The 26,711-nt window shown below is 39.3% G+C and overlaps 1 protein-coding gene across 15 annotated transcripts in view; it reads right to left on the reverse strand.

The window, feature by feature from the left end:
* Positions 1–26,711, reverse strand: part of stxbp5l (syntaxin binding protein 5L) — a 239,039-nt gene that overhangs the window by 100,673 nt on the left and 111,655 nt on the right. For all 15 annotated transcript variants that reach the window (XM_057852750.1, XM_057852747.1, XM_057852744.1 and 12 more), the window contains exons 3-4: positions 14,185–14,266; positions 4,952–5,052 (exon numbers count right to left, since the gene is read on the reverse strand). In XM_057852750.1, coding sequence (XP_057708733.1) covers positions 4,952–5,052; positions 14,185–14,266 — 183 coding nt within the window. The remainder of the gene's footprint in view (positions 1–4,951; positions 5,053–14,184; positions 14,267–26,711) is intronic.

A 26,711-nucleotide genomic window follows, 5' to 3' on the forward strand; every position in this document is an offset into this window, starting at 1 on the left:
CAGAAACTGCTTTTTCAGTCTTGTGTGTGTTTTCCGCCATATATAAAAATAGTTTTCAAACATTGCAATTTTAACTTTTATTTCTACATTAATTTTCAAAATGTTTTAGTAGTAGTTGAAAACAAAGGTTTTGAATTGAACCTGAAGGGTTAAACTATAACCTAAACCAATACACCAATAACCAATAAAGTTAGTATAAGTTAATATCGACTTATTTTGCATTGATCATTTAGGCTCTCAATTAATTAGGTTCATATTGGTGAGAAATGTAGCCCTGACCCCCGTTCACCCAGTCTCTTATTAATGTCCCGTCCACAGCAAAAAGTCTACATGCAGGTTATGTCGTCCCTACCAATGTTGAGAGCAAACCTAGGCCCTTGGACAGAGAATAAATATCAAAGGATGTTGGAGTTATCGATGTTTAATTCACCAGACTTCCGCACAGGCACCATGGGTTCAGTTCAGTTCCCGCTCAGTGACTGTGCTCAAGTTCCCTGTGATTGACTGACAACCAATCCTGGGTGTAATCCAACTTCATCCCAAAGTCAGCAGGTGTAGGATTTTGCTGTCATGAACGGAATCCGAATACAAAATGGATGAATACAAAAACCAGAGCCTCTGTGACAACAGTACAACTGCCCGAATAACACACCTCTGGTCCAGTAATTTAGTTTTATTGTAACCCGTTCAGCTCTCACTGTGCCTCACTGCAGTACTCTCTGGTCAAGGTTGATGCATGTTCACCCACTAAGCTATTTTCCTTGTCACATTTGCCAAGTGCTTGCTCATGGTGCAGTGTAGAAGTAGCCATTAATCATCTGTGCCACTGATGCGGTCTACCGGGTTGCGGGAAGTCAGAGCCTATCTCCGCTGACATCGGGTAGGAGGCGGGGTCACAATAGACAGATCACTAGTCATTCACAGGTTAAATCACCTCTCGCCCAATGTCACTGAGGACAAGCCTCACGTGGCCCAGCATGGGATAAGTGGAACAGACAATGGATAAATGGGTGGCTGTGCTGTACTACAATTGTTCTAAATAGCGCCTTGTTACAGGTTAACTTTAAAACCGTCAAATTCATATCATACACATCACATGCGGTCAGATCGAGCCTGCCATGTCATTTTGTCTGTCCGCCACTGTGAACTCTGTTCATTGACCTTGTTTTGGGGCTCTTTTTCCACCCCACTAAATTTAAATCAAATTCCTTAGTACAAATTAAAAAAAATAATAATAATAAAGTACAGTGATCTCTCGTTGTTCGCGGTTAATGGGGACCACAACCCACCTTGATAAGTGAAAAACCGGAAAGTAGCCACCCCCCAACCCAAAAACAAACAAAAAAAAAAGTTTTTTGTTTTGTTTTTGTGTTTGTACAATGTATCTATTCAGATTTAGCATTGGAAAGAAATATACTAGTATATAAGACATGTTTTTTCACTTTTTTCCCCAAAGGATAATTGAAAAAACACAACTTAAAAAACACAAAGCACTTTATTTTTAGAAGCACTGCATTGTGAACCTGTGTATTTCAAGATCATTATATATTTAACATATATATATATATGTCGGAAAACACAGACAAGGCTGAAAAAGCAGTTTCTGCTCTTGCACCCCTCTTTAATATAAACTACTGTATTTAAAGCCAAAACAACTGTTGTGTTTGATAAAACAATATGTCTATATGCTGCCATAATGCTTTCATGGCGTATTAAGCCCCCAAACTATTTTTAATTAGTCTGTTTTACCCTGGAGACCCCCGTTTACAGACACCGCCCAACCGCTTTTGTTTCAACCCAGCACCCAAAAGAAGGTAAGTATTTATATTTATTATTCGAAATGTCTATCATTTTTAGCTTAGAATCATTAATTGATGTCTAATATTTAGCTAAAAAAAAATAAAAAACTTTATTAAATTATTCACTCGCATATTTTAAACTATTAAACAAATTACGTCACAATGAAAAAAACTGTGTCTGTAAATAGGTCGTGGATATTTACCTCATAATTGATTGTATTTTTTTTGTAACTGTCGGATAATCCCCGATATTTTGGATGATAATCGATCCAAACAAAGAAAAATTGGGAAAAAATATTTAAAAAGCTAAATATTTGCAAAAGAAAAATTCCACCACTCCTTGATGTCTGGGATTTCTGCATTGTGACTATTGTTTTATTACTGTGTTTCACCCATAAAATACCCAAAAAGTCCGGCTGTGGCCATTCACAGCTTTGTCTTGACACTCGGTAAGACATCCTACACGCAGTTTTTGGATCGAAACAAGGTAAGTAAGCGATTATATCTCGTTAAAATCATGGTGTCTTTAATTATGCTCTCTCATGCTCTCACCTTGAGTTAGGGTTTAGGGGTTTCATTTTTTAATTTTCATTTTTTTAAATGCCTTACTGTTCAAAATTTTTCTTCCCCCAGAAAATTGAGATTTTAAGGTTTCCAATTATGTATCACACATGCATATATGTAGGTCAAGTTTGAAATTTGGTCATTTCAAATTTGGGGTCTCAGAGCGGAACTTCAAGTCCGCCATATTTATATTTTAAGAAATTGTTTTTAAGCACTTCAAATGTAATAACTATATTTAAATTTTTTTTAAGTTTTAAACATGTTTCTGTCCCACCGAATTATTTTCAAACAAGAATAAAGTACAAAAATGCTTGTCTTTATTAAATGCTTTGCATTGAGTGAGTCCACTAAACTCCGCTCAATCTCCTCACTTACACACAACGAGTTGCCACAGCAACTGTTTAACAAGTTAAACGATGATTGAGGCATGCGGCGCTTTGATGTCGAGGCTTCCAGTTATCTGTGGTTAGATTATACAGAAGACGTCTATCAATCATCGTTAACTTTAATACCGTATTTTTCGGACTATAAGCCGCAGTTTTTTTTCATAGTTTGGCTGGGTGTGCGACTTATACTCAGGAGTGACTAATGTGTGAAATTATTAACACATTATGATATCATTTCACGTGTTATTTTGGTGTTTTGGAGTGACACTGATGGTTTGGTAAACTTGTTAGCATGTTCTTTATGCTATAGTTATCTGAATAACTTAATAGCTATGGCCACGTTCACGTTCTGCCTTTGGCAATGTGTGTTCAATTGTATTATTGACTTTTTTATATTGAAATGCATGCTTTCAGTTTGTGGTGCTTTCACGCCAACGTGGGGGCGCACTTGCACTTGTTTACGTGAAGAACAGCGCTCACACGCCAGAAGAAGACCGACAGCTACGCTCTGACTGAGTGGGTAAGTTAGCAAGAGAGAAACACGGCTGAGAACCTATGTTCATTCTTTATGCTTGTAAAATATCTGTACAGAGGCAACACCTGTGTGTATCATCTTTTCTATTTTTGTTGTGTGTTTTCCACCCGCGATCGGACACTCAGAGCCTAATGCTAGCGAACACATGCTAACAGTTTGTGTCATGTCATTGCTGTAAAAGCAACTAATTATCATTTATTTACATCGATGTGAACCTGTTTGGTATCGAGGAAGAAATTGATTGAGCAAATTATACGGACATCCAGCATCGGCATTTGGGAGTTTAGCCTGCTGAATAGCCAGGACCGAGCCGTAGCGTCCTGGTGAGGACAGTATATTTTGTTGTTCATGCACTGTACACTTATTCAGCATGTTGTTCTCTATTGTATTTTTTATATTAAATTGCCTTTCACGATGACATGTCTGTTCTATGTGTTGGATTTTATCAAGTAAATTTCCCCCAAAAATGCGACTTATACTCCGGTGCGACTTATATATATTTTTTTCTCTTCGTTGGGCATTTTATGGCTGGTGCGACTTATACTCAGGTGTGACTTGTAGTCCGAAAAACACGGTAAGCAACTCCAGTGTATTGACTGAACAACAAAGAACAGGGAGAGGGAGGGAGAGTGAGACCACACGATCGGCTCAGGACAGCTCATCTGTATTTTTTTTTTTTTTTTGTAATTGAAAAAAAAATCCACCATGGACTGAGGGTGCGAAGTTTGAAGCGTGAAGTAGCGAGGGATCACTGTATTTATAGTTTTTTTTTTCTTATTTTGTTTATTTTTATTGAAAATATGTAAATTAAAAAATACATAGATAAGACATATGAATACAAATAAAAATAAAGCCAAAATGGAGAATATCTACTATTTTTCCTATTCAAAATTGTCCCAAATTATTATTTTTAAAAGGAGAAAAGTGTAGTTCCCCTCATTTTGTTTTTTGTCAATCAAAAATTTCAACAAAAACATTGAGACGATCAAACGATTGCTGATTCATTTGATCATCGATTCGGTGTCAATGGTCGATCACCAGTGGCAGCCAAATTTGGCTAACATAAAGGAAACTACAACAATAAAGACCATTGATATAAACACCATTGATATAATGCACAATAACCTTTTTGATTAAACTGCCTGTTCAATTGTGTAATTGCTCTTTGCTAAAAAAATATAGCTTTTAGTTTGAAACATTATTCTTGAAACAAGCCTTGTCTCAAAATGTTGCAAGGATTCTTATCTCAGCTATGAAGAATTAAAAAACGTTGATAAGAAAAGAGGAAAATTGTATGATGAAATGTGTCCGTGTCTGTGACTCCGTGCCATCGTGAACCACCTAAGGCGTTTGAAAAATCAATTTTCTCTTTTGATGTTTTCTCCATTTTTTGTAGCTGTTTTCAAAAACAGTATTGCAATATAAAAGGCATTGTCTGCCATTTAGCTCTGACAGCAGACAAATGGGAATATGCTTTTTATCAGCATTACACAGACAGCTATTTTGTGTAAAACAACAACAAAAAGATTGTTCAATTGAATTATGATCCATTTCAAAGTTACAGCCAACAAGGTTAAGTTCAGGTTACCCATCCATTTTCTGTCATGTTTCTCATCATCAGGATTGGTAGTGACTTGGACCCTGTGCACGTTGTGAGTGCTTCTTACCTTTCTCTGTTGAACTTAAGTGAATGCAGGATAGCAGGTCGCCTCTGACGAAGATTCCACAAGTGTAACGTGTCATCTGCGCAGGCTGTGACTAATGCTCCCTAGAAGGTAATAAACAAAACAAAACAAAAAAAAACACGAGTGAATAACCAATTACGATGATTATTAAAATTAGTAATTTCTCTTAATGTCCTCTTAAAACTGATAAGGGAAAAAAACTGCTCGACCCTTGTTCAAGGCATAACTGATTGCCTTTACAAATAATTCCCATGGTGAACTTCTTAGAACACTTAAGATTGCAGCCTAGGGAAGAATTAGTATTAGATTAAAATTTTTAATCTTGGTATTAAAAAATGGGAGGCAGACTTTTACTCTTATTAATTTCAGTTTGTATTATCTGCTCTCTGGCCACGGGCCACCACATTGTTCTTATAAATCATTTTGAACAATCTTCAACTCATTTAGAAGAATAAAATGAGTTTGTTTTTTTTTTTGTGTGTGGAACTGCTTCCTATTTAAAAAAAAAAAAAAAAAAAAAAAAAAAACACCACTGCTCAGGGATAGCCTGGTACTCCAGACTCACCGCTGTTCCAGCTATTGAGTCTGGAAGTCCAGGGCGGAGCAAGCCACAGCAAACAGACAGTGGAGTGGACCAATCAGCGACGGGCAGATGTGACGTTAGAAACGCGACGAAGGACTTGCGCGCGGAAGTAAACATACAAGTAGAGCGGAGTTTATTCAACATGGCTAGCGCGAGACAGAGAGTTGTCAATGACTTGTGTCGATGTGTTTTTGGTCATTTAAAACTGGTTTTACCGAGGATTGGAACATATTCTCAGCTCTCCTGTTCGCCATCTCTGTTGTTGTGGAGACAACTTCCGACGCGGAAGAGTGACGTTGCTCGTTAAGAACACGTCACGCAAATAAACGAATCTGATTTGACGATTGATTTTGTACTTGCTCGAGAGGCTGTTAATGGGCTGGGTCCCAGACTATTCTCTCAGTGTTTGAAAAATACAGGGAGAACATTCTGGCCGTGCCAGGCAAGCTCAGGGATGCTGGAAGTCACTCACAGCAGGGGGTGCTGAAGATATTTTTTAGTTTCTCCTTTCCAAAAACAGCCGTTTTGGTCCAAATTTGTCATGCTCGCCCGTTTTTTCCATTCAAGGCGGGCACAATGGCAGTTCACACGCATGCTGGATAGTTTACATACTACTACTAGGTTACTACAAAGACGGCAATCTTTTTCACTTAGAGTGTGTTGGAGTTTTTGTATTGGAACGCGTCCGTGTATTATAATGCAAATCCTCGCAACTAGACAACACAATGACACACGGACACATTTGAAAACTAAAAGGTTTAAATTGCACACAAATATTCAGCAACACTCTGCACGGCGGCAGCTCAACAGCAACAACAAACAATAATAGTGTATATGGCTACAATGCAAGCATATATCTAAACTATTTGAAGAAGCCAAAAGGACAGTGATCTTCATTTTGGCGTCTTCAACCTCGAATTGAATTTAATCGCTACTTTTGTAAAAAAAAAAAAAAAGTTTGCTAATTCGTTTTTGTGCCATGTTATCGCCTCTTCTGTCAACAGTTTACTTTCCATTCCAAGTGCCTTATTCAACGTGACCCAGTAGCAAGCAAGATGTCAGGTGGTTTTATTAACAAAGGAAAACTTGTTAAAAAATAAGTATTTAGTCAACCACTAATTGTGCAAGTTCTCCCACTTGAAAATATTAAAGAGGCCTGTAATTGTCAACATGGGTAAACCTCAACCATGACAGACAGAATGTGGGAAAAAAAAACAGAAAATCATATTGTTAATTTTTAAAGAATTTATTTGCAAATCATGTTGGAAAATAAGTATTTAGTCAATACCAAAAGTTCATCTCAATACTCTGTTATGTACCCTTTGTGGGCAATAACGGAGGCCAAACGTTTTCTGTAACTCTTCACAAGCTTTTCACACACTGTTGCTGGTATTTTGGCCCATTCCTCCATGCAGATCTCCTCTATGTTTTGGGGCTGTCGTTGGGCAACACAGACTTTCAACTCCTTCCACAGATTTTCTATGGGGTTGAGATCTGGAGACTGGCTAGGCCACTCCAGGACCTTGAAATGCATCTTACGAACCCACTCCTTTGTTGCCCTGGCTGTGTGTTTGGGATCACTGTCATGCTGAAAGATCCAGCCACGTCTCATCTTCAATGCCCTTGATGATGGAAGGAGATTTTCACTCAAAATCTCTCGATACATGGCCCCAATTATTCTTTGCTTTACACATCAGTCGTCCTGGTTCCCTTGCAGAAAAACAGCCCCAAAGCATGATGTTTCCATCCCCATGCTTTACAGTGGGTATGGTGTTCTTCGGCTGCAATTCAGTATTCTTTCTCCTCCAAACACGAGAACCTGTGTTTCTACCAAAAAGTTATATTTTGGTGTCATCTGACCATAACACATTCTCCCAGTCCTCTTCTGGATCATCCAAATGCTCTCTAGCGAACCGCAGACGGGCCTGGACATGTACTGGCTTCAGCAGGGGGACACATCTGGCAGTGCAAGATTTGAGTCCCTGGTGGCGCACTGTGTTACTGATAGTAGCCTTTGTTACTGTGGTCCTAGCTCTCTGTAGGTCATTTAATAGGTCCACCCATGTGGTTCTGGGATTTTTGCTCCCTGTTCTTGTTATCATTTTGACACCACAGGGTGAGATCTTGCATGGAGCCCCAGATTGAGGGAGATTATCAGTGGTCTTATATATCTTCTATTTTCTAATAATTGCTCCCACAGTTGATTTCTTTACACCAAGCGTTTTACCTATTGCAGATTCAGTCTTCCCAGCGTGGTGCAGGTCTACAATTTTGTCTCTGGTGTGTGTCGTTCAACAGCTCTTTGGTCTTGGCCATAGTGGAGTTTGGAGTGTGACTGACTAACTGATGCTGTGGACAGGTGTGTTTTATACCGATAATGAGTTGAAACAGGTGCCATTAATACAGGTAACGAGTGGAGCCTCGTTAGAAGAAGTTAGCCAGAAATCTTGCGTGTTTGTAGATGACCAAATACTTATTTTCCACTCTAATTTGGAAATAAATTCTTTAGAAATCAAACAATGTGATCTTCTGGTTTTTTTTTTCCCACATTCTGTCTCTCATGGTTGAAGTTTACCCATGTTGACACTTACAAGCCTCTCTAATCTTTTCAGGTAGGAGAACCTGCACAATTGGTGGTTGACTATATACTTATTTGCCCCACTGTATATGTAATCCCCAAAGTTAAATAAACTATTGTTTCAATATTTTTTAATTATTTCTTTTGTTTCAATATTCTATTTATGAAAAAAAAAAAAAGAATCTACCAAAATGCTTTTTTTCTCCTCAGCACCTGGGGTTGCTGCAGCACCCTCAGCACCACACTTCCCGTGCCACTGCCCCTGCTTATGTTTCTCCTTTAGATGTTAGGATTAAGATTTTTTGTTTTTTAATTTCTTTATGGTGAAAAAGAACTACACAATGTGTAGGGAGGGTGAAATAAATCAGTAGCATTGTCGAAAAAACATGCCGAAATGTGAACTGATCAGGAATAAATTAGACAACAAATGACAAAAAAAAAACATTTTTGTTGTATTTGTGGTGAAATAACTAATGGCAGCAAGTCAGTTAATTTGACAATATCCTCTCCAAAATCTTTACTATTTTGTTACAAAAAGGTCAAAAAAGAAAAGTGAGTAATTTTCTCACCAGTCCAGTTATGTGCAGATTTTTTTTCTCTTTTTGTGTATTTGATTCATTAGTAGTGGTGTAAGGACCTACTCGAATGTTCGACATATTGCTTCCATTTATCTTCTTTTTCTCCCAAGAGTGATTCTTCATCCTTTCAAATAATATCGCTGTTTTTTTCCCCTGTCAATTATTTATGTTTCGCTTCCTTGTTGCAATTAAAGTAAAATAAAACATGATGTACAACATAAACACAGTCGAAATAAAAATGTTTGTTCCAGGGAAATATTTTGCACTTGTGCGAGAGGATCTGTCTGCCATGCATTGTTTATACATCCGGAAAAAGGCAAACACACAATATAATAATTTGAAAAATACTATTCACAACAACCACGAATAAGAATTTTAATTTTGTCTTAACAGCTTGACACCTGAACTTACCTTTAGCAAATATACATACAGTTTTGGGGCAATACATAAGTACAAGATATTTTCTTAATCAAAAAAAAAATTATATGTTATTAGTTCTGTTTATTCCACAATTGTATTTATATTTATGTATTTATTCCCCAAAAATTATTTATTTATTTATTTAGAATTTTTTTTTTTTTTTTTTTTTTTTTTACTTTTTTCATTTAGAATTTTCCATTTTTTGTTGTAATCTTCAAATTAACTTTCAATTTTTATTATTATTCTTATAATTATTCTTATGTTTGGAATGTCGCTGGTGAATTAATATTTTGGCGACGTGCTGAAAGGTTCATTTTGTCATTATTGAAACGCGCCTGTTAAAAGTGGCCACTTTCGTACTAATAGATTAAGTCAATACATCAAACTAAATGTCAAGAGACAAATCTGGGAAAGCAACCATTAGCAGGGCAGTAACGGCCCACACACTTGAATGTATGAGAGGACACTGACATGCAGCAACCATGAGGAGAATACCTGCATTAAGTTATTGGCTGCCATTTACGGTGGCAGCTGAACCACAGTTCAAAGAGACAGAGAGTAACACTCAAACTAAGAAAACACATCAACAATCTTCTTAAATTTTCAACAGCTTTAATGTGCCAACCATCCCACTTAAAATAGATTTTAAGGTATTTTGTTATTTTTGACAATTAAAATATATCGTTTTAAATTAAATTGAAAAAAATTAATGAAAAGAAAAATAATAAATTTACAGTTTGTTCCTTTTTTGTTATTTAACAAAAAAATGATCATTTCTAAAACAAAAATATATACCGTAATTTTTGGACTATAAGTTGAAACTGAGTATAAGTCGCACCAGCCCAAAAATGCGCAATGAAGAGGTAAAAAAAATATATATAAGTCGCACCGGAGTATAAATCGCATTTTTGGGGGAAATTAACTTGATAAAATCCAATACATAGAACGGATATGTCATCTTGAAAGGCCATTTAAAACAAAAATACAATAGAGAACAACATGCTGAATAAGTGTACAGTATGAAAATGTTACATTATGCATGAACAAAAAAATGCGAACGTGGCGGGTATGTTAACGTAACATAGCTGTAACGGTACATGTATTTGTCTTGAACCGTTTCGGTACGGGGTGCTCGGTTCGGAACGGAGGCGTACCGAACAAGTTTCTGACATAATGTAACCCTTACTTTTCGAGGCTGTGAGTCGATCGGATTACAGTGTGTAGATTATATTTACTCTGTCTTCTCTACTATAATGAGGACCAACACGGTAGGACAGTATATAACTCAGAAACGTCAACGGCGCGACAACATGGCCGCCGCGAGAAGGCAGTGAAACGCGGGCGTTAAAGTCAATCAGCCAACGCACACCAGTCGCAGTGTGGCCCCGTGTTAGACGCGTCCCAGAAGCGGCTCAACGCGACGCACGCGAAAAGAACAGTAGAGTTTATTATTTGACGCGAGACGCGGCACTCCTGCGTCAATACTACTAGCTAGAATCGTAAAAATACGGTGGATCTGGTCGATTTTCAAACTAATATGCAATCGTAACCCACTTTTTGAGTCCATTAGATCTCTTGAGTGGTAGATCGGGGCACAGTTGACTTGTCTTTTTTGATTTACTGCTGTCTTCTCTGCTATAATAATAACGAACACGGCCCCGTGTTCAATACAAAACCCTCCTACCACAACAAAACAAGTAGGAACTAATATTCACATAGGAACTAAAGTTAGACAACATAAAATATACAATATAAATGAATACTACATCACATTTGTAAAATATAAACACATAGTAAAATAAATAATAGCCCATTTAAGTAAAATAAATTGAAATGAGCTAAAACACCTGTAATTAAATAATAATAATACACAGATCCTGCTTACACAATTAAATTTATTAATTTCTGTGTGGCGCTTTAACTTGAGAAAATCCACCAATAAAGGTTTTGAAAACCGTTCATTCATTGAGGCATTTCATTTGTAAAATACATGTTAAAATCTTTGTCATTGGGATTGCTTTTCCCTTTAGCATAGGACCTCTTTTTTCTTCTTTCCTTCAGAAAGAAAGCTGACCAATACGCGGGGTCTGAAAGGCAAATTGTTGTTGGATTATTATCTTTAAATACCCGTTACTTTTTGAGCAGAATTCTAGCTTTGTATAGGGCGGAAAACACTCAGGTGACTTGAAGTTCTGCTTTGAGACCCCCAATTTGGCCAAATTTCAAAATTGGCCGATATGCATGTGTGATACATCATTGGAAAGCTTAAAATCTCCATTTTCTGGGGGAAGAAAAAATTTGAACAGGAGGGCATTTTGAAAAAAAAAAAAGTTTTTTAAACAGCAAAACCCTATCTGGAGGCGAGAGCAGAATTACAGACGCCACTAATTTAACGAGATGTTATCGGGTACTTACCTTGTTTCGATCCAAAAACTCCATGTAGCATGTATCACTGAGTATCAAGACACAGTTGTGAATGCCCACAGCTGGATTTTGAGGGGATTTTATGGGTGAAACATGGCAATATAACAAGGTCGCGATGCAGAAATCGCAGACATCAAGGAGTGGTCCTAGATTTTCTTTTTCATTTATTTACCCCTTTAAGCGTTTTATTTTCAATTTTTCTTTGTTTGGATCGATTATTTATCATCTAACATATCGGAGAAAGTACGACAGTAACAAAAAAATACAATTAAGCGATAGTTAAGAATTAGATATCCGTGACTTTTTTCCAGTCGCCATTTTTTTCATTGTGACGTTATTTGTTTAAAAGTTTGAAATCTGTGAGTGAATAATTTTTTAAAGTCTTTTTTTCTCTTTAAACTAAATATTAGACATCAATTAATGATTCTAAGCTAAAAATGACAGACATTTTGAATGATAAATATCATTAATTACCTTAGTTTTATGGCAGGGTTAAAAGAAAAACGGTTGCGCGACGTCTGTAAACGGGGGTTTTCAAGGTAAAACGGACAAATTAAAAATAGTTCGGGGGCTTCATGTGCCATGAATCTGCTATGGCAGCATATAGACATATTGTTCTATCAAACACAACAGTTGTTTTGGCTTAAAATACAGCAGTTTCTTTTCAAGAGGAGTGCAAGAGCAGAAACTGCTTTTTCAGTCTTGTATGTGTTTTCCGCCATCGGCTAATATTCCTATTGTTGAAAGCACAAAAGTGTGTAATAAATAACTAGCACATTTATATTTTGCACATTGTTTTCTTACTGTACCGAAAATGAACCGAACCGTGACATCAAAACCAAGGTACGTACAGAACCGAGATTTTTGTGTACCGTTACACCCCTCCTATTGAGAGTTATTCAGATAACTATATCATAAAAACATGCTAACAAGTTTACCAAACCATCAGTGTCACTCCAAAACACCAAAATAACACGTGAAATGATTTCACACATAAGTCGCTCCAGAGTATAAGTCGCACCCCCAGCCAAAGTATGAAAAAAACTATGACTTATAGTCCGAAAAATAAGGTATATTTACTGTTTTTTTTTTTTTTTTAATAGGGAAAAAAAAAATCATTTTTAAACTTAAAGGGCAGATGAAGAGTTCAATTCTTGAGCATTTTATTTGGTTAATTTGTATTGAATTCATCATTCGCTGTGTCAAAACTCATACTACAGAAAAAAAATTGAATTGACCACGTAGTTTTTACAGGAACTTACATAGCAACACCTTAGCAACGAGGGACGCGCCTCGCTGCCGGTCACTACCTGGTGACGTAATTTACAGGAGACCTCGCCAGCACTACGTTATCCTCGCCATATATTATAAAGATTGTCTGGGTTTTATTCGTGAGATTCATTATCCCATCTCGATGTGTAGTGATGAAACACAAAGACTCGAGACTGTCACTTGTGAGAGTCAAGAAGAAGAACTTCTTCCCGGTTTCTCGATTGCTCCTTTGCTTTCAAGATTAAGGCAACGAAAGCTTTGAAAGCCTAGGAGAATACAACCTTGGTTTTTCAAAGACGTAAATACTCTAGACCCTTACTGGCTTTTCTAATTCTAGAATTTGATGCAATTCTGTTTGATATGGAAGGGCAAATTTTTCTACCTGTTTGTTGAAGTGCGACCTGTCGTTTTTGCTGGCCTGCTATAGGTAGCTAGGACAGCTGACAGCTCCTCTATTTATGTGAATTTGATACATTTATTACTAGATCTAGTATATAGCTGATATATTACTGTATATTACTGATAATTATATAACTGAATAACTGGGGAAAGAAAGGTTCAAGGAGAAATCACGATGCTAGACATAAGCTTATCACTGTTCTTTTCTTAAGGAATCGAGCTGCCAATCGGCATCATCACCACTGTCTGCTGTGCCAAGTAGATTGTCGTCATCTGACGCCTCAGGTTCAACCATGTAAGGATTAATTGCTGATAATATTTCCTGTAAGCCCTCGTCATCGCTAACGTCATGAAAAAGCAATCCTGACTGGGTACTTTCGCTTGAAATATCACTATTGCTGGTACTGCTATGGATAAAGTCCGATATGTCTTTTGTTGCCTTCTGTAAATGACGTCACACTTCCGGGTGTAGGAAGGCAGTATTGACCGAGTACTAAGAAACAAAAACAAAAACAAAAAAAACACATTTTTCTCGCAAATACACCCAAATCCGACGAACTTTTCAACTGCCCTTTAAATTACAGGAACATTTACTGTTAATACTTTAACTTCTGTTAACGGTAATTTAGATTCACTCTGTTTCAGTTGCTCCCAGCACTCACAGTTAAAACGGAATTGACGTCTATCACTGTCAATAGCAGTGATGGAGGTATGCCCATGGCCACCAATTGTGTACAATGCATTTGATATTTTTCTAAAGCTGATCAAATTTGGATAATGGTTCTGTTTAACCTAATGGCTGTCATTGATGACAAATGTTGTCCAATTTATTTGACTGGGTAACCTGGCAGTCAACACCCACTGCAGTGAAAGTCGATTTTGCTTGATACCTTCTTCTACATTCTTGTATAAAATTCCCCCTCTCAGTCGTAGATAAGTGCCCCATAATACTAAGTCTTACCTCGTTGATGAGGAACTGTAGTTGAAGAACAGCTGCACCGCTCTCATGCTGACAAAAGCAGTCAACCCCAGGTCGACCCAGTCTGATGACATCACAGAGTCAAGGAAATGTAGGAACATTTATAAAGAATTTGCAAAAATGTTACACATTACAATGCTTATTAGATTTATTTGCTAGTTTAAAACAAACAAAGGTAAATGCTTTGTCATGCTCCTGTGGTCCACTCAATTTAAAGTGCCTATGACAGCAAAAAGCATGTTTATTTCATAGTTCACACGATATTTTATGCTTCTGAATGAAATGGACCGCTTGGATCTGTGTGGAAGCGATCGATTTATGTATTCAATTTTTTTAATCCCGCGCCATGAAAATGAGTGACTTCCTGGATTGATGAGGAATGCAAATGTGACGTCAGCCAGGTCAGCATCTCACAATAGAGCATTACTTTATAGCATACAGATGGATTGTGGATTCAGCTGATTTTGCTGATTATTTCGTTTTTTCGCATCATGCCAGCCAAATGTGCTTTAGGGTTTTGTTGCTGCACCAGGGAGAGGTGTGTGAGCCTTTTTGGGTTTCGATAAGTTCCCGTTCAACCCGAGGTTGGCCAAAACAAGTCCGACAACTGTGGGACCATTGGACTTACGAGGAAGTGAGTAAACATCGTGTTTTATGTCAATGCAATTACTGGGATCATGGCACATGTTTCAACATGTGGCTTGCATTTCGTGGCTGACAATGCTCCTTGTCCACCAAGAATGCCACCCGGTTGACGACCGGCGGCTCGTCGCACACCCCCCTCGGTCCTCTTCACGTGGCCGCTGGGAGAGCACTATACTTGGCTTATGCTTGTGCGGTTCTCGATATTGTACAGACTTACAGCCCCCTCTGCCCCCTTCATGTGCCAGGCAAAAGCCCACTATACTCGGGTTGGGCTCAGGCAGCTACGCGCTCCTCCAACGTCAGCCGGTTTGTCCGGCAGTCATTCTCCAGCTGCTTCCTCCGCAAACAAGCTCTCCTGCCCGCAGCAGGGGAACGACGAGCTGTAACTCTCTCGCCGCAGGGGGGTTGCTGATCGATGAAGACAATCGACAACCCTGCCACTGTGTGACATAATCAGTGGTAGTTTTGTGTGATTTTTCGCTTCGAAAGGCAAGAATAAGACTTTGAAATGCCGCTCTGTTCGGGTTAGCATGTCGGCTAGCTGTCACGCCTCCTGGTTTGTTTACGCTCTCCGAAGCTGGGGCAGGGAAAAGAGAAAATCCGGACTAACTCCGGTGGCATAAATTATCGTTTGGGAGGTGCAAGAAGTCGAGAGATTTGACCATTATTGAGTAATTTGCCATGTAGTCCTGAATAAATGCATTTTAATGTTACATATTCCATTTAGCACAAGACTGTTATTTGTCATGACCATACCATTTATTTGGCAACTGAGGCAAAATACTTAGATAAAAAGAATATCCTGTAAAAATATTGGAGGAGAGAGATTGAAACAATGACATTTTGCTGCTCTCTTTGTCTTATTTTCCTCATTCTGAATAACACCCCTTCAATGGGCTGAATTCTAAATCAGATGAAATCGTGACCCTGTCGACATCATCCTCCAGGTGGGGACCCTAGAGCACTATAATGACAGGCGGGGATAAACGGTAGATTAAAAGACTAATTTCTCATCATCTACGCTTTGCCAAATTGTTGTATATAGTCGAATCGTCTCAAAATATGATTCTAATTCACATTTAAGATTTTTTTATGCTGTCACAGGCACTTAAAACTTTAAACTGTATGTGCATCTACTTCATGTTTCTCTACAAACAATAGCTGTACTCCACTGCATTATCTTTTCTAAACTAAGCTTCACCTAAAGCTACATCTTGCGTGTTTTGTCTAATCTTCATCAGACGAATGGAGTTGGGTGTACCGTACAGTAAATGCACATTGATGTATTATGATTACTCCTCTCCCTCCTCAGGGCACTCATGTTAGCGGTGAAACATCCGGGCAAGGAAGGAACAATGCCCTTACAGCCCCGCTGGCTGTCTCTCCAATTCAAGTAAACAGTGTTCACTCTGTGAAGCAATTTTCAAATTACTTTTACATGTTCATGTTGTTAAAAGGAAAGGGCTTCTGATATGTTGATTAGGTGTGTGAACAGAACAAAAATCAAACTACAGATTAGGGGCAACAGGTTTTGTATTAAAATGCACCCTGATTTACATTTAAAAGATTCTGCCAGGAGAGAGCCAGCCTTTTAATTGCTTTATGTATAACACTGAGAATGTCATTGTGTCAGCACTGTAGACAGTGCAAGGTCTTCCACAGTCTAGACATTTAACGTAAGTTCAATTTCCGCATTTCGTTCTCAGTGAATGCCATGACAATGTAAAACCTTGTATAAGTATTGACTTGAAATGTTGGTTCTCTTTCTGACCATATTTCTGAATAGGAAAAATAAGATAAAATCCTAAATACCCTGTGCGTGCACAAATCTCTCTTTAGTCACAAAGCACCCAGTTTGTTCCCCCTTCTTCCCTCAAAGTGTGATTCCTCCCCACCTCACTTGGCATGAAGTCGACTCACATCATCACATCAGATCACAAACCGCTCCAGGCAAGGTGATTGTGTAACCTTTATGAGCTGCAATCACAAATCTGTTATGTTATTTTGAGAACAAAATGTGAAAAGCTGTAATGAATAGCTTCAGTAAGTCATCAGGAGCGTTGCAGCTTGTATGAGATAGGGCTTTAATCCAGTCGTGAAACAGCAATAGGAGTATGGAGGCAAGAGAAGAAGGATCAAGAAGCAAATTTACAGATGTACATCTGGCTCATGACCTAAAATGACATTGCACCTTCAGCAGATCCTTGCAATCCATATTTGAATGCACAGCAAATTGCACCCCTTTATAGATACACCTATCCTGCATTTGCCTAAATCCTGTCATTAAGATTCATGACTCATTCACTGGGGAAATAAGGGAACGGTCGTATGACTTTGTGTAACGCCTATTAAGCACTCAAGTGTTATTATCGCAACAATTTTGAGGGCAGCACGGTGAGGTGTCCTGGTTTGAAATCTCTTCTCCCTCTTGTGTGGAGTTTGCATGTTTTCCTTGTGCTGGTGAGGGTTTTGTTAAACTTACAAGGCAGTTTCACCCTTTATAGGGTGTACATTTGCTTGCCTGGCACGGCCAGACTGTTCTTACTGTATTTTTCAAACACTTTGAGAAGAGTCTGGGACCCAGCTCCTTATTGGCCACTCGAGCCAGAACAAAATTATCCCTGCAATCAGATTTGTTCATTTGCGTGACGTGTTCTTAACGAGCAACGTCACTCTTGCGCGTCGGAAGTCATCTCCACAACGACACAGCGAACGAAAGAGGCGAGAATATGTTCCAGTCCGCGGTAAATTCAGTTTTAAATGACAAAAAAACACATTGAGTCGCTAAAACCAACAGTCTGTCTCGCACTAGCGACGTTGAATAAACTTTTCTGTTCTCCGCTCTCCTCGTGTGTTTATTTCGACACGCTAGTTTCTTGTCGCTTTACCAACATCACGTCTGCCTGTCGCTGATTGGTCCACTCCACTCTCTGTTTGCTGTGACTTGCTCCGCCCTGGAAATTTGAGCCGCGGAACGGTCGCCAGACTCTATCGCTGGAACAGCGGTGAGTCTGGAGTTCCAGGCAATAGACCCTACTCACCTACGTCACAAAATGGGCGTGTCGCTGTTTCCGGCCGCCATATTGTACCTATTTTTTAGACCTATTCTCATTGTTTTCAATTAGTCAAGCAAGTTATAGAGCAATTCATGGAAGCCCCGGTGTTATCTGACGCCGTAAACTCATTGGATGCTTTACGGCGTTACGTGGAAAAGCTTCAGTTTATCCATTCGCCAGATCCGTATTTGATGCCTAAATTGATGTTTTTTGACCGGCTGCCTTTGCCGTCTCTTCCTGACCCTGATATTTACAACTATCTTGTCCACACAAAATCAGCCTATTCTCACGAAAGTTTGAAAAACTTTAAGAGCTTGGAGGCTTATAAATGCTACGTTGCTGGTTGGGTGAAACAGGTCCTCGTACACGAAAATTCGGCAGGAATCTTGTGCTCGGAAGGTGAGTTACGAAATTTTCAATTCAAAATCTTTTGTTCTTGCTAACATCCACTGTCAAGTCTAATGTATTTCATGTCATTTGTCAGTGGAGCTAGGGCTTTTAATGTTAATATGGTTTAGCGATAGCACTCTCACTACATACAAATATAATATGTAATAAATATGAAGTGCGATAGCACTACTCCAGATTGTCCCTAGTTGAATTTATTTTTTGGCTTTTGACCTCAATAGTGAAATTGTAAATTAATTGTATGACAACTGTCTGATTATCCCCTTATAATTATATATTTTCAGGTAGTTCATTCACAACATCTGAGTGTATGTTGTCGGCGATTAGCCTAGCAATGATCTTAATTGTGGTTGTCAGCCCAAAACCCTCTAAATATATATTAAATGCATCTTACCAGATATAAAATGACTACTACATAATCTGTGGTAGTCGTTTGGAGCCCAGTTTTCTCGTCGAATTGCAGCAGTCAATCTCGGTCTCCTCTTCGGGTCTCTCGGAATACGGTAAAACTTCCAAGTCTCTCCGTCTATCTTCTCTGTTTTTGCAACCGACCGCCACACACGACTTCACCATTTTGATTATTAATGTTAACGAGCAGAAAAACACGCCATAATAGGAGGAATTTACGAAGCGCGGGGGCGTGGCTGTGACGTCACGTGAGTAGGGTCTATAGATTTGGCCCCTCTCAATCAAAAGGGATTGGCTGTCTAGGGCCCTCAATGGCATTCAAAAAACGAGCATTCACAGCCACTCCTCTCAGTTTAAATGAGTTGGCCGTCAATGCAGTACTTAAGCCTGCCAGGCCAAGAGTATTGTTGTGTAATTATTATCTTCCATTCAATTATATTAAATCTTGTCGTTCCGCCAGGCTAAAACAGTGCTACAAAAAGTATAGAAAATACACATATTTGAACCACAATTTAACCGCGCCCGGTGACATGGTTGAAAGCGCATTGGCGACGTCTAATGGTCAATATGCGATAAACCTATCCCTGCTCTCTGCTGTTGCACTGAATTGTATTGCATTGTATTTTTGTTTGTTAAAAATGTCTGCGATTGGCTTGCAACCAGTTTAGGGTGTACACTACGTCGCCTCCTGCCCGAAGTTAACTGAGATAAGCTCCAGCACCTCCGTGGCCCTTGTGTGGATAAGCGGTTCATAAGATGAATTAATGTTAAAACTATTTCAAGACTGTGCCCTTTTGTGTATTGTTAATTCATAGCCTATAATAACATCTAACAATCATCATTTCACAATTTCTGTCAATTTAACATTTGTATTTGTATTTATTTTGTTCCCCAAAAAAACATGGTGAGCTGCCGGTGGGCTTCTCTACCACCAGCCATTGCAAGTTTTCGGGTGAAACCCTGCAATGAGTTAAATACTCTGAAATTTAAAAAATAAATGAATATATATGTACACTTCAGATTTGTGCCACAACCAGAATGTTCATGTTTCGTTTCATTTTTATTGTGTCATGGTATGAGTTAAGTTCTGTCAAGCTTGTGCCCTAGTGTGTCTTGTCCTTGTGATTACCCATTGATGTCACCTGTTGTGCCTGTGCGTTGTGTGTTGACCAATCCGCTGCTTATCGTGTCACCCTCCTATGCCTCATTGAGTCGTTACCCCTTGTCTGTGTATTTAAGCTCTCCATTTTTGTTCAGTCCTTGATGCGTCATTGTCTATTTCTGCGTCCACAGCCTTGTGTTTATGCATCCCCTGTATAAAATTTTTTGATACCTAGTCCCTTGTTCATACTCATAGTTTTGTTCGGACTTTGCCCTTTTGGTCCCTAATCTTTTGTTTATACTTTGTGTTTTTGTTAACTATCATTAACTAGTGATGGTGAGATGAAGCCTCGTGAGGCATTGAACCACTTCAGCCAATTGGTACGAGAAAGGGTTCATTTCTCGAAGCTTCATGTGAACACGGTACCCCCTACTGGTTAAGTGCATAATCACAGTCAGTTGTCTCTTAACCACATGAGTGATTTGTTGATGTTTTTTTTTTTTGGTTTTTTTTTTTTTTTGTTTAGGTAGGAAGGAATTCATTTACAAAATATTGTTTGACCAAATCCTCTATGTACATGTAGATGATCACATACAGTGTATGTACATACAATGATCCATGACTTATCGTTGTTAATAGGGACAGGAACCGACCGCGTAAAGTGAAAAACCGCGAAATAGAGTCACCCCCCACACCCCCCCCCCCCATTTTTAACATACATTTTTTTGTGAATGTATTATATCAACAAGTGTATATAAAATCCTATGATTGCATTCAGTATGGATCATTAGATTATTAAAGAATAGTTTGAAACATATTTTTTTTTAAAAATATGAATATAAATAATACATACTGTACATTCTCTCATATAACACGTGTGTGGGGGTGTGTGTAAAATGTACATAAATACGTAGATGAAAATAAAGTGTACATAAATGTTTTTAGAACTCTTTTATTCCTACAACAAGATTTTAAAAATCTGTGATGCACTGACTGTGTGAAAATTCAGCCGCAAAGTAGCAAGGGATTACTGTAATAAATAGTGTGTAGTGTGTGGAAAATTATTTCCCATATGGTATTATCAGAATATGAGAGGTTGTGCAATGTATTTTCTGAAATTGGCATGAGCGTAATCTGGCAGAGGACAGTAAAAGTGTAACTTAAAAATTGATGTACAGAATGAGGGTGGCTCATTCATTTTCATTCAAAAACAAAAAAATTTCCACACAGGAGAGGTCCTTTCTTGTTGGCTCTATCCTATCAACTACTATACTACTCCTCCTCTTGTCACTCCTAAACCTGTCACTCTGTAATACCTCCAAACTACCCAAACTCTCACCTGATCGTAACTCTCTCAAATACTCAAATTTTAAATGTAGCCAGACGTGTTTATGTACTATAGCGAGCTGTCCAATCATGCGAGAAAATTTAAAGCACTTCTTGCAGCAATCACGTGGTACTGCTGAGCAGCGAGGCTTCAGACCTCGTTTTCGGAACCTCCCTTAAATGAAGCAAGCCTCAGTACGCACTTCGCGGAAACGTCCCTTCATTATTCGACAAACGCTTAGAAGGCTCAGCGCACCTTCTTACATCACTAATTAAAACATTTTAAACAGTTTTGAGTACTCTGCCTTGCCTCCCTGTGTTTTTCCTGCGATTGGGTCCACCTGGCCTGCCCGCCCAAAATTGTGACATATTGTAATAATACTGTTTTATTAATAATTTATTAATTTATATATGCATGTGAACAGTGGACCAGTTCTACACGCTTGGCAGGATCCTTGAGGGTCCATGGGAGTTCGCTCAACCAGTCTACACGTGTTTTGTGGATTTGGAGGTGTTCCACTGTGTGCCTCGGAGAGTACTGTGGGGGGTGCTCCAGGAGTATGGGGTACCGAGCCCCTTGGTAAGGGCTGTTCGGTCCCTGTACGACCAGTGTCAGAGTTTGGTCCGCATTACCGGCAGTAAGTCGAATTCATTCCCAGTAAGGGTTGGACTCAGCCAAGGCTGCTCTTTGCCACCGATTCTGTTCATAATTTGAAGTGACAGAATTTCTGAGCGCAGCCGAAGTGTTAAGGTGGTCCGGTTTGGTGGCGTCAGCATTGCATCTCTGCTTTTTGCAGATGTTGTGGTGCTGTTGGTTTCATCAAGCCGTGACCTCCAACTCTCACTGGAGCGGTTTGCAGCCGAGTGTCAAGCGGGTGTGAAGAAGATCAGCACCTCCAAATCCGAGACCATGGTCCTCAGCCGGAAAATAGTGGTGTGCCCTCTCCGAGTGGGGGATAACATCCTGCCCCAAGTGGAGGGGTTCAAGGATCTTGGGGTCTTGTTCATGAGTGAGGGTAGGAGGGAGCGGGAGATTATCAGGTGGATCGGTGCAGTGTCTGCACTGATGCGGACTCTGCACCGGTCCGTAGTGGTGAAGAAGGAGCTAAGCCGAAAGGCGAAGCTCTCAATTTACCAGTCGATCTATGTTCCTACCTTCACCTATGGTCACGAGCTGTGGGTCGTGACTGAAAAAACAATATCCCGGATACAAGCGGCCGCAATGACTTTCCTCCACAGGGTGTCCAGGCTCTCCCTTAGAGATAGGGTGAGGAGCTCGGTCATCCGGGAAGAACTCGGTGTCGAGCCGCAACTCTTCCGCGTTGAGAGGAGCCAGTTGAGGTGGCTCGGGCATCTTGTTCGGATGCATCCTAGACGCCTCCCTGGAGCGGTGTTACAGGCATGTCCCACCGACGGGAGGCCCCAGGAACGACCCAGGACACACTAGAGAGACCATGTCTCTCAGCTGGCCTGGGAACGCCTTGGGATCCTGCCGGAGGAGCTAGCTGAAGTCGCTGGGAAGAGGGAAGTCTGGGCTTCCCTGCTAAAACTGCTGCCCCCGTGTCCCGACCCTGGATTAAGCCGCAGATGATGGATGGATGGATGGATGGATGGATGGATGGATGGATGGATGGATGGATGGATGGATGGATGGATGGATGGATGGATGGATGGATGGATGGATGGATGGATGGATGGATGGATGGATGGATGGATGGATGGATGGATGGATGGATGGATGGATGGTGGGGAAAAATACAAGATTGACTAATGGCAAAAAAGAAAAAAGATCATATACAGTAATAATTTAGACCTGGCATCCTCATATGTGAACATCACATCTTGTGTTGTGTAGGCCCCAAATGTAATGTCCACATATTTGGATGGCAGGACTTTAAATGGTCATGTTTTTGTTTAGTTTTTTTAATTTCCAAAAAAAATCACTTGACTATGTATAATGACTGGATTTGTCCATGGGCACGAATATACAGTAAATTATCCAAAGAACATGTTCAGTAACTATTACGCCACTATATAGTTTGCTACGGAAATACAGACCTTTTTAGTATACGGCTCGCTTCTCAGTAGTTTGTTGACTCTGGATGGTAATGACCATCACAGCCGGTGTATGTGATTTAAGTGCTTAAAAGGGAGTGGACGGAAACAGATTTAAATCATCGGTCTGTGTCAGTGTGCATCACTCACCCCCTGGCAAACCACTCTTAGCACACATCGCATTCAAATTCACATCACACTCGGGGCCAGATCAAAACAACCGAAACACTGTCAGAACACAAAGCTGATGTGAAGGTGAACCGCTTACATCCATACGAGATATAAACACAGCACTGTTGTCAGATAAACACATAGTGACTGACTGCTGTCATGCTCTAGAAAATGTTGATTATTTCAGGTGACTCGTGGTCACCTCGCCTATGAATATAAAACAATTGACACATTAGCACATATGTTTTCTGGTACATGGAGGGAGTAATGAGTTGCATTAGAGTGAGAATTACATTTTCTCCAGTGCGTAAGCCAGAAGCAAAGCGGCAACACCCACTGACCTGAATTGAGTTATTATAAAAGTGTGTGATATTCTTTGTCCTATATTTCCTTGCCAGAAAAAAACATAATCCGTAGTTGTAGACTCAATTAGTCACTACAGATGAGACGGTGCACAAACATGTCATTCAGATGTGCAGATACATTGAAGCCTTACTCCGCCATATACAAGATCCATGGCAAGTCAGCCTGGTCCTCTCTGTATTCAATTGTATTCAAAAAATTGTTATTTATTGACCTGTTTTGCACATGCACCAATCATTTTAAATGAAACAAATGGAATCTTGTCTAAATATTTTATTGAGATCAATATCTACAATAATAAAGAATTAATTTAGTTTAAATGTACATGTTTTGTAATATTTCCTTCTCACAACAAAATCCATGTCAGCCCTTCTGCATTCGGCAAATGTAATATAATTTGTAATTTCACCTCATTTTAGTCACTCAAGTGGCCAGCATATCAATCTACACCTTACGTCAACACAGGCTGACAGGTTGTTAGAATTTTATCCATGAATGATCAACGAAGTGATAAGAACAATTATACAATCTCATCTACATCGTGCTGAATCCATTTTTGGAGATTCTGTAGGTTCCTCTGGCTTGATTTTGCAGTTTTGGCTTTGTCAACACACTGCTTACGTCAACCGCAATTCATGTTCTTTCTAAACTGGAAGTTTGGAGCAGACATTTTCCAAGATGGCACCGCCCATATTTCGCTCAGGTATCTTGTTGATACTCCAGGGATTTTTTTGGAAGGTGTTTTTCATTCTCGTCTTTTTTGCCATATATGTGACAAAGAGGTGACTCGATGGCTCTTTTTCAGTGTCCTGCTATTACTAGTGCAACATTAAATCTTGTTCGAAGTGCAAGAGAACACCAAACTTTGCACATACACTCTGACTTGCTGTCAGACCGAGTCAAAGGCAGACCTAACTCCGCAAATCTTTCATACAGACTTAACATTTATTCTCTTTTAAAATAATGTACTGTACACAACAATACACTATGTACTCTTAGATTTTTTTCCACGAACAAGGTAGTTACTATTCACTGGTACGCTTATTCGACTTCCAGAATGGTATGTGTACTAAAAGTTGTCTACAAACGATCACTATGCATTTCTGGTGACGCAAAAGTTATATGTGATGAATTTTTAGTTCATTATTTTTTATTTATTGTTCATTCAATCTGTGCACCATGAGTGATTAGGGTCTTTACTTCAGTTAGCAAATTTATAGCATCTTAGTTTGGAGACAATGAAAGGTCACTCTAAGCGCAGCTGCTGTGCTAAGCTGTGACCAGTCCATGCACAAAGGCTCCATAATTTATAACCCAGAATACATACTGGTGGAAAACCGATACCGATATTTTTCGATATTATCAGGTGGCCGATATTTTCAAACAACTCTACTTGCAAGGGTAATGGGAAGGTGCAACATGACAAAGTCATTTCAGTTTTCCGTATAAACATTCATTTTAATCAAACCAGATTGGCGAGTACTTTCTGGAGACAAATTAACATGCTCTAATCTGCACGTTTGCAAGATCATAAACACTAACAGAGCCTTTATATCCTAATTAGCACACTTAATTATGCAATAACATTGTTTTGGGTTTTTTTCTGTACCAATTTAACATTTAAACAACTACATACTGCCAATGATCTGCCTTTGTGGCTGAGCCATCTGGCCACTTTTGCTTGTTATATTCTGTACATCTGCTTTATCCTGAGTGTATGTCAATGAGTCATTCACTCCGGCAAGCCTCTGGACTGTCACCCAGCAATTTCCAGGGGATCACTACATTAGACACTGCAATATGTGTAATTACAACGGTAAACTATTATTAACTTTGCTTTTTTTAAAATGTAGATTGTGAGTCATTCAGGTCATACTAATCACTAAAAGTTGAATAGCGTCACCTGGAGAGACGACATCGCTACACTGGTGGTTAAGCGTTGGGCAGGATGTGCACATTAATCCAATTATCACACATTTCGTACGAGTTAAATAAAACATTTACTCTTCTGTATTTGAGTGATAAGTTTAGGTTGCTTCTTCCTCTGACACTACCACTTCCATCAATCCGAAAGTTATTTTTCACTTTTGATTCTTTCCCGAATGTTCCATCGCGAAAGCTTGCATGCACCCTCGGCATTTTCCAAAACCATTTAATTTGTCATATTGAGCATTCAGTTAACGTTCATTCTGTTATGCTTACTATGTTTTGGATCTGAACTCAATGGCTGCCATTGACGGTGACAGACGCCCAAACCGTTTTGACTGGAGGGGCTGGCAGCGATCATCCTAGTCTCCCAGTCAAATTGGATTGGACGTCTATCGCCGTCAATGGCAGTGAAAAGCATGATAACTCAGTGCCAGCCAGTTAAAATGGATTTAATGTATATCACTGTCAATGGCAGTGGCTAAGTAAATAAAGCAGGCCTTATACTGTCTGTCTTGAGAAATCCTAACCTTTCTGTTTTGTGTTAATGGACAAATTGCCCAGTTGTGTGTGGGTGTTTCTTTTTTGAGTGTGTGATGGCTTAAAGAGTGTAATCAATTAGGCTAGGTTCATACCGCAGGTCTTAATGCACGAATCCGATTTTTTCGTGTTTTTCCGACTCGAGTGAGGCATTAACTTGACAGTTTGAATGGAAAAAAATGTCGTAAAAGTGGACCATTTCAAATCCCTTTTAGGTCACTTTCTTATGTGGTCAAAATCCGATCTGGGCCACGTTTTTCCAGAATGTGGCTGCGGTCTAAACTGTCAAGTCGCCCACATCGGAATTCATGCAGCAATTGCGTCAACAAAGAGTGAGAGAGACAGGGCTCTACGGTAGCGGTGCAGCTGTGCATTAGCGTTAGCGCCTAGCTTGAACGCAGCTTTTGGGGATGGGGTGGGCTTGACAACAGTCATAAAAAAAAATAAATAAAAAAATAGGTTGAGGATAAGCCTGAGAATGTCCGGTTTTCTCTCTGCTCCAAATGAGC

This window comes from Corythoichthys intestinalis, chromosome 12 (genome assembly GCF_030265065.1).
Source record: "Corythoichthys intestinalis isolate RoL2023-P3 chromosome 12, ASM3026506v1, whole genome shotgun sequence".
NCBI classification, from domain to species: Eukaryota; Metazoa; Chordata; class Actinopteri; order Syngnathiformes; family Syngnathidae; genus Corythoichthys; species Corythoichthys intestinalis.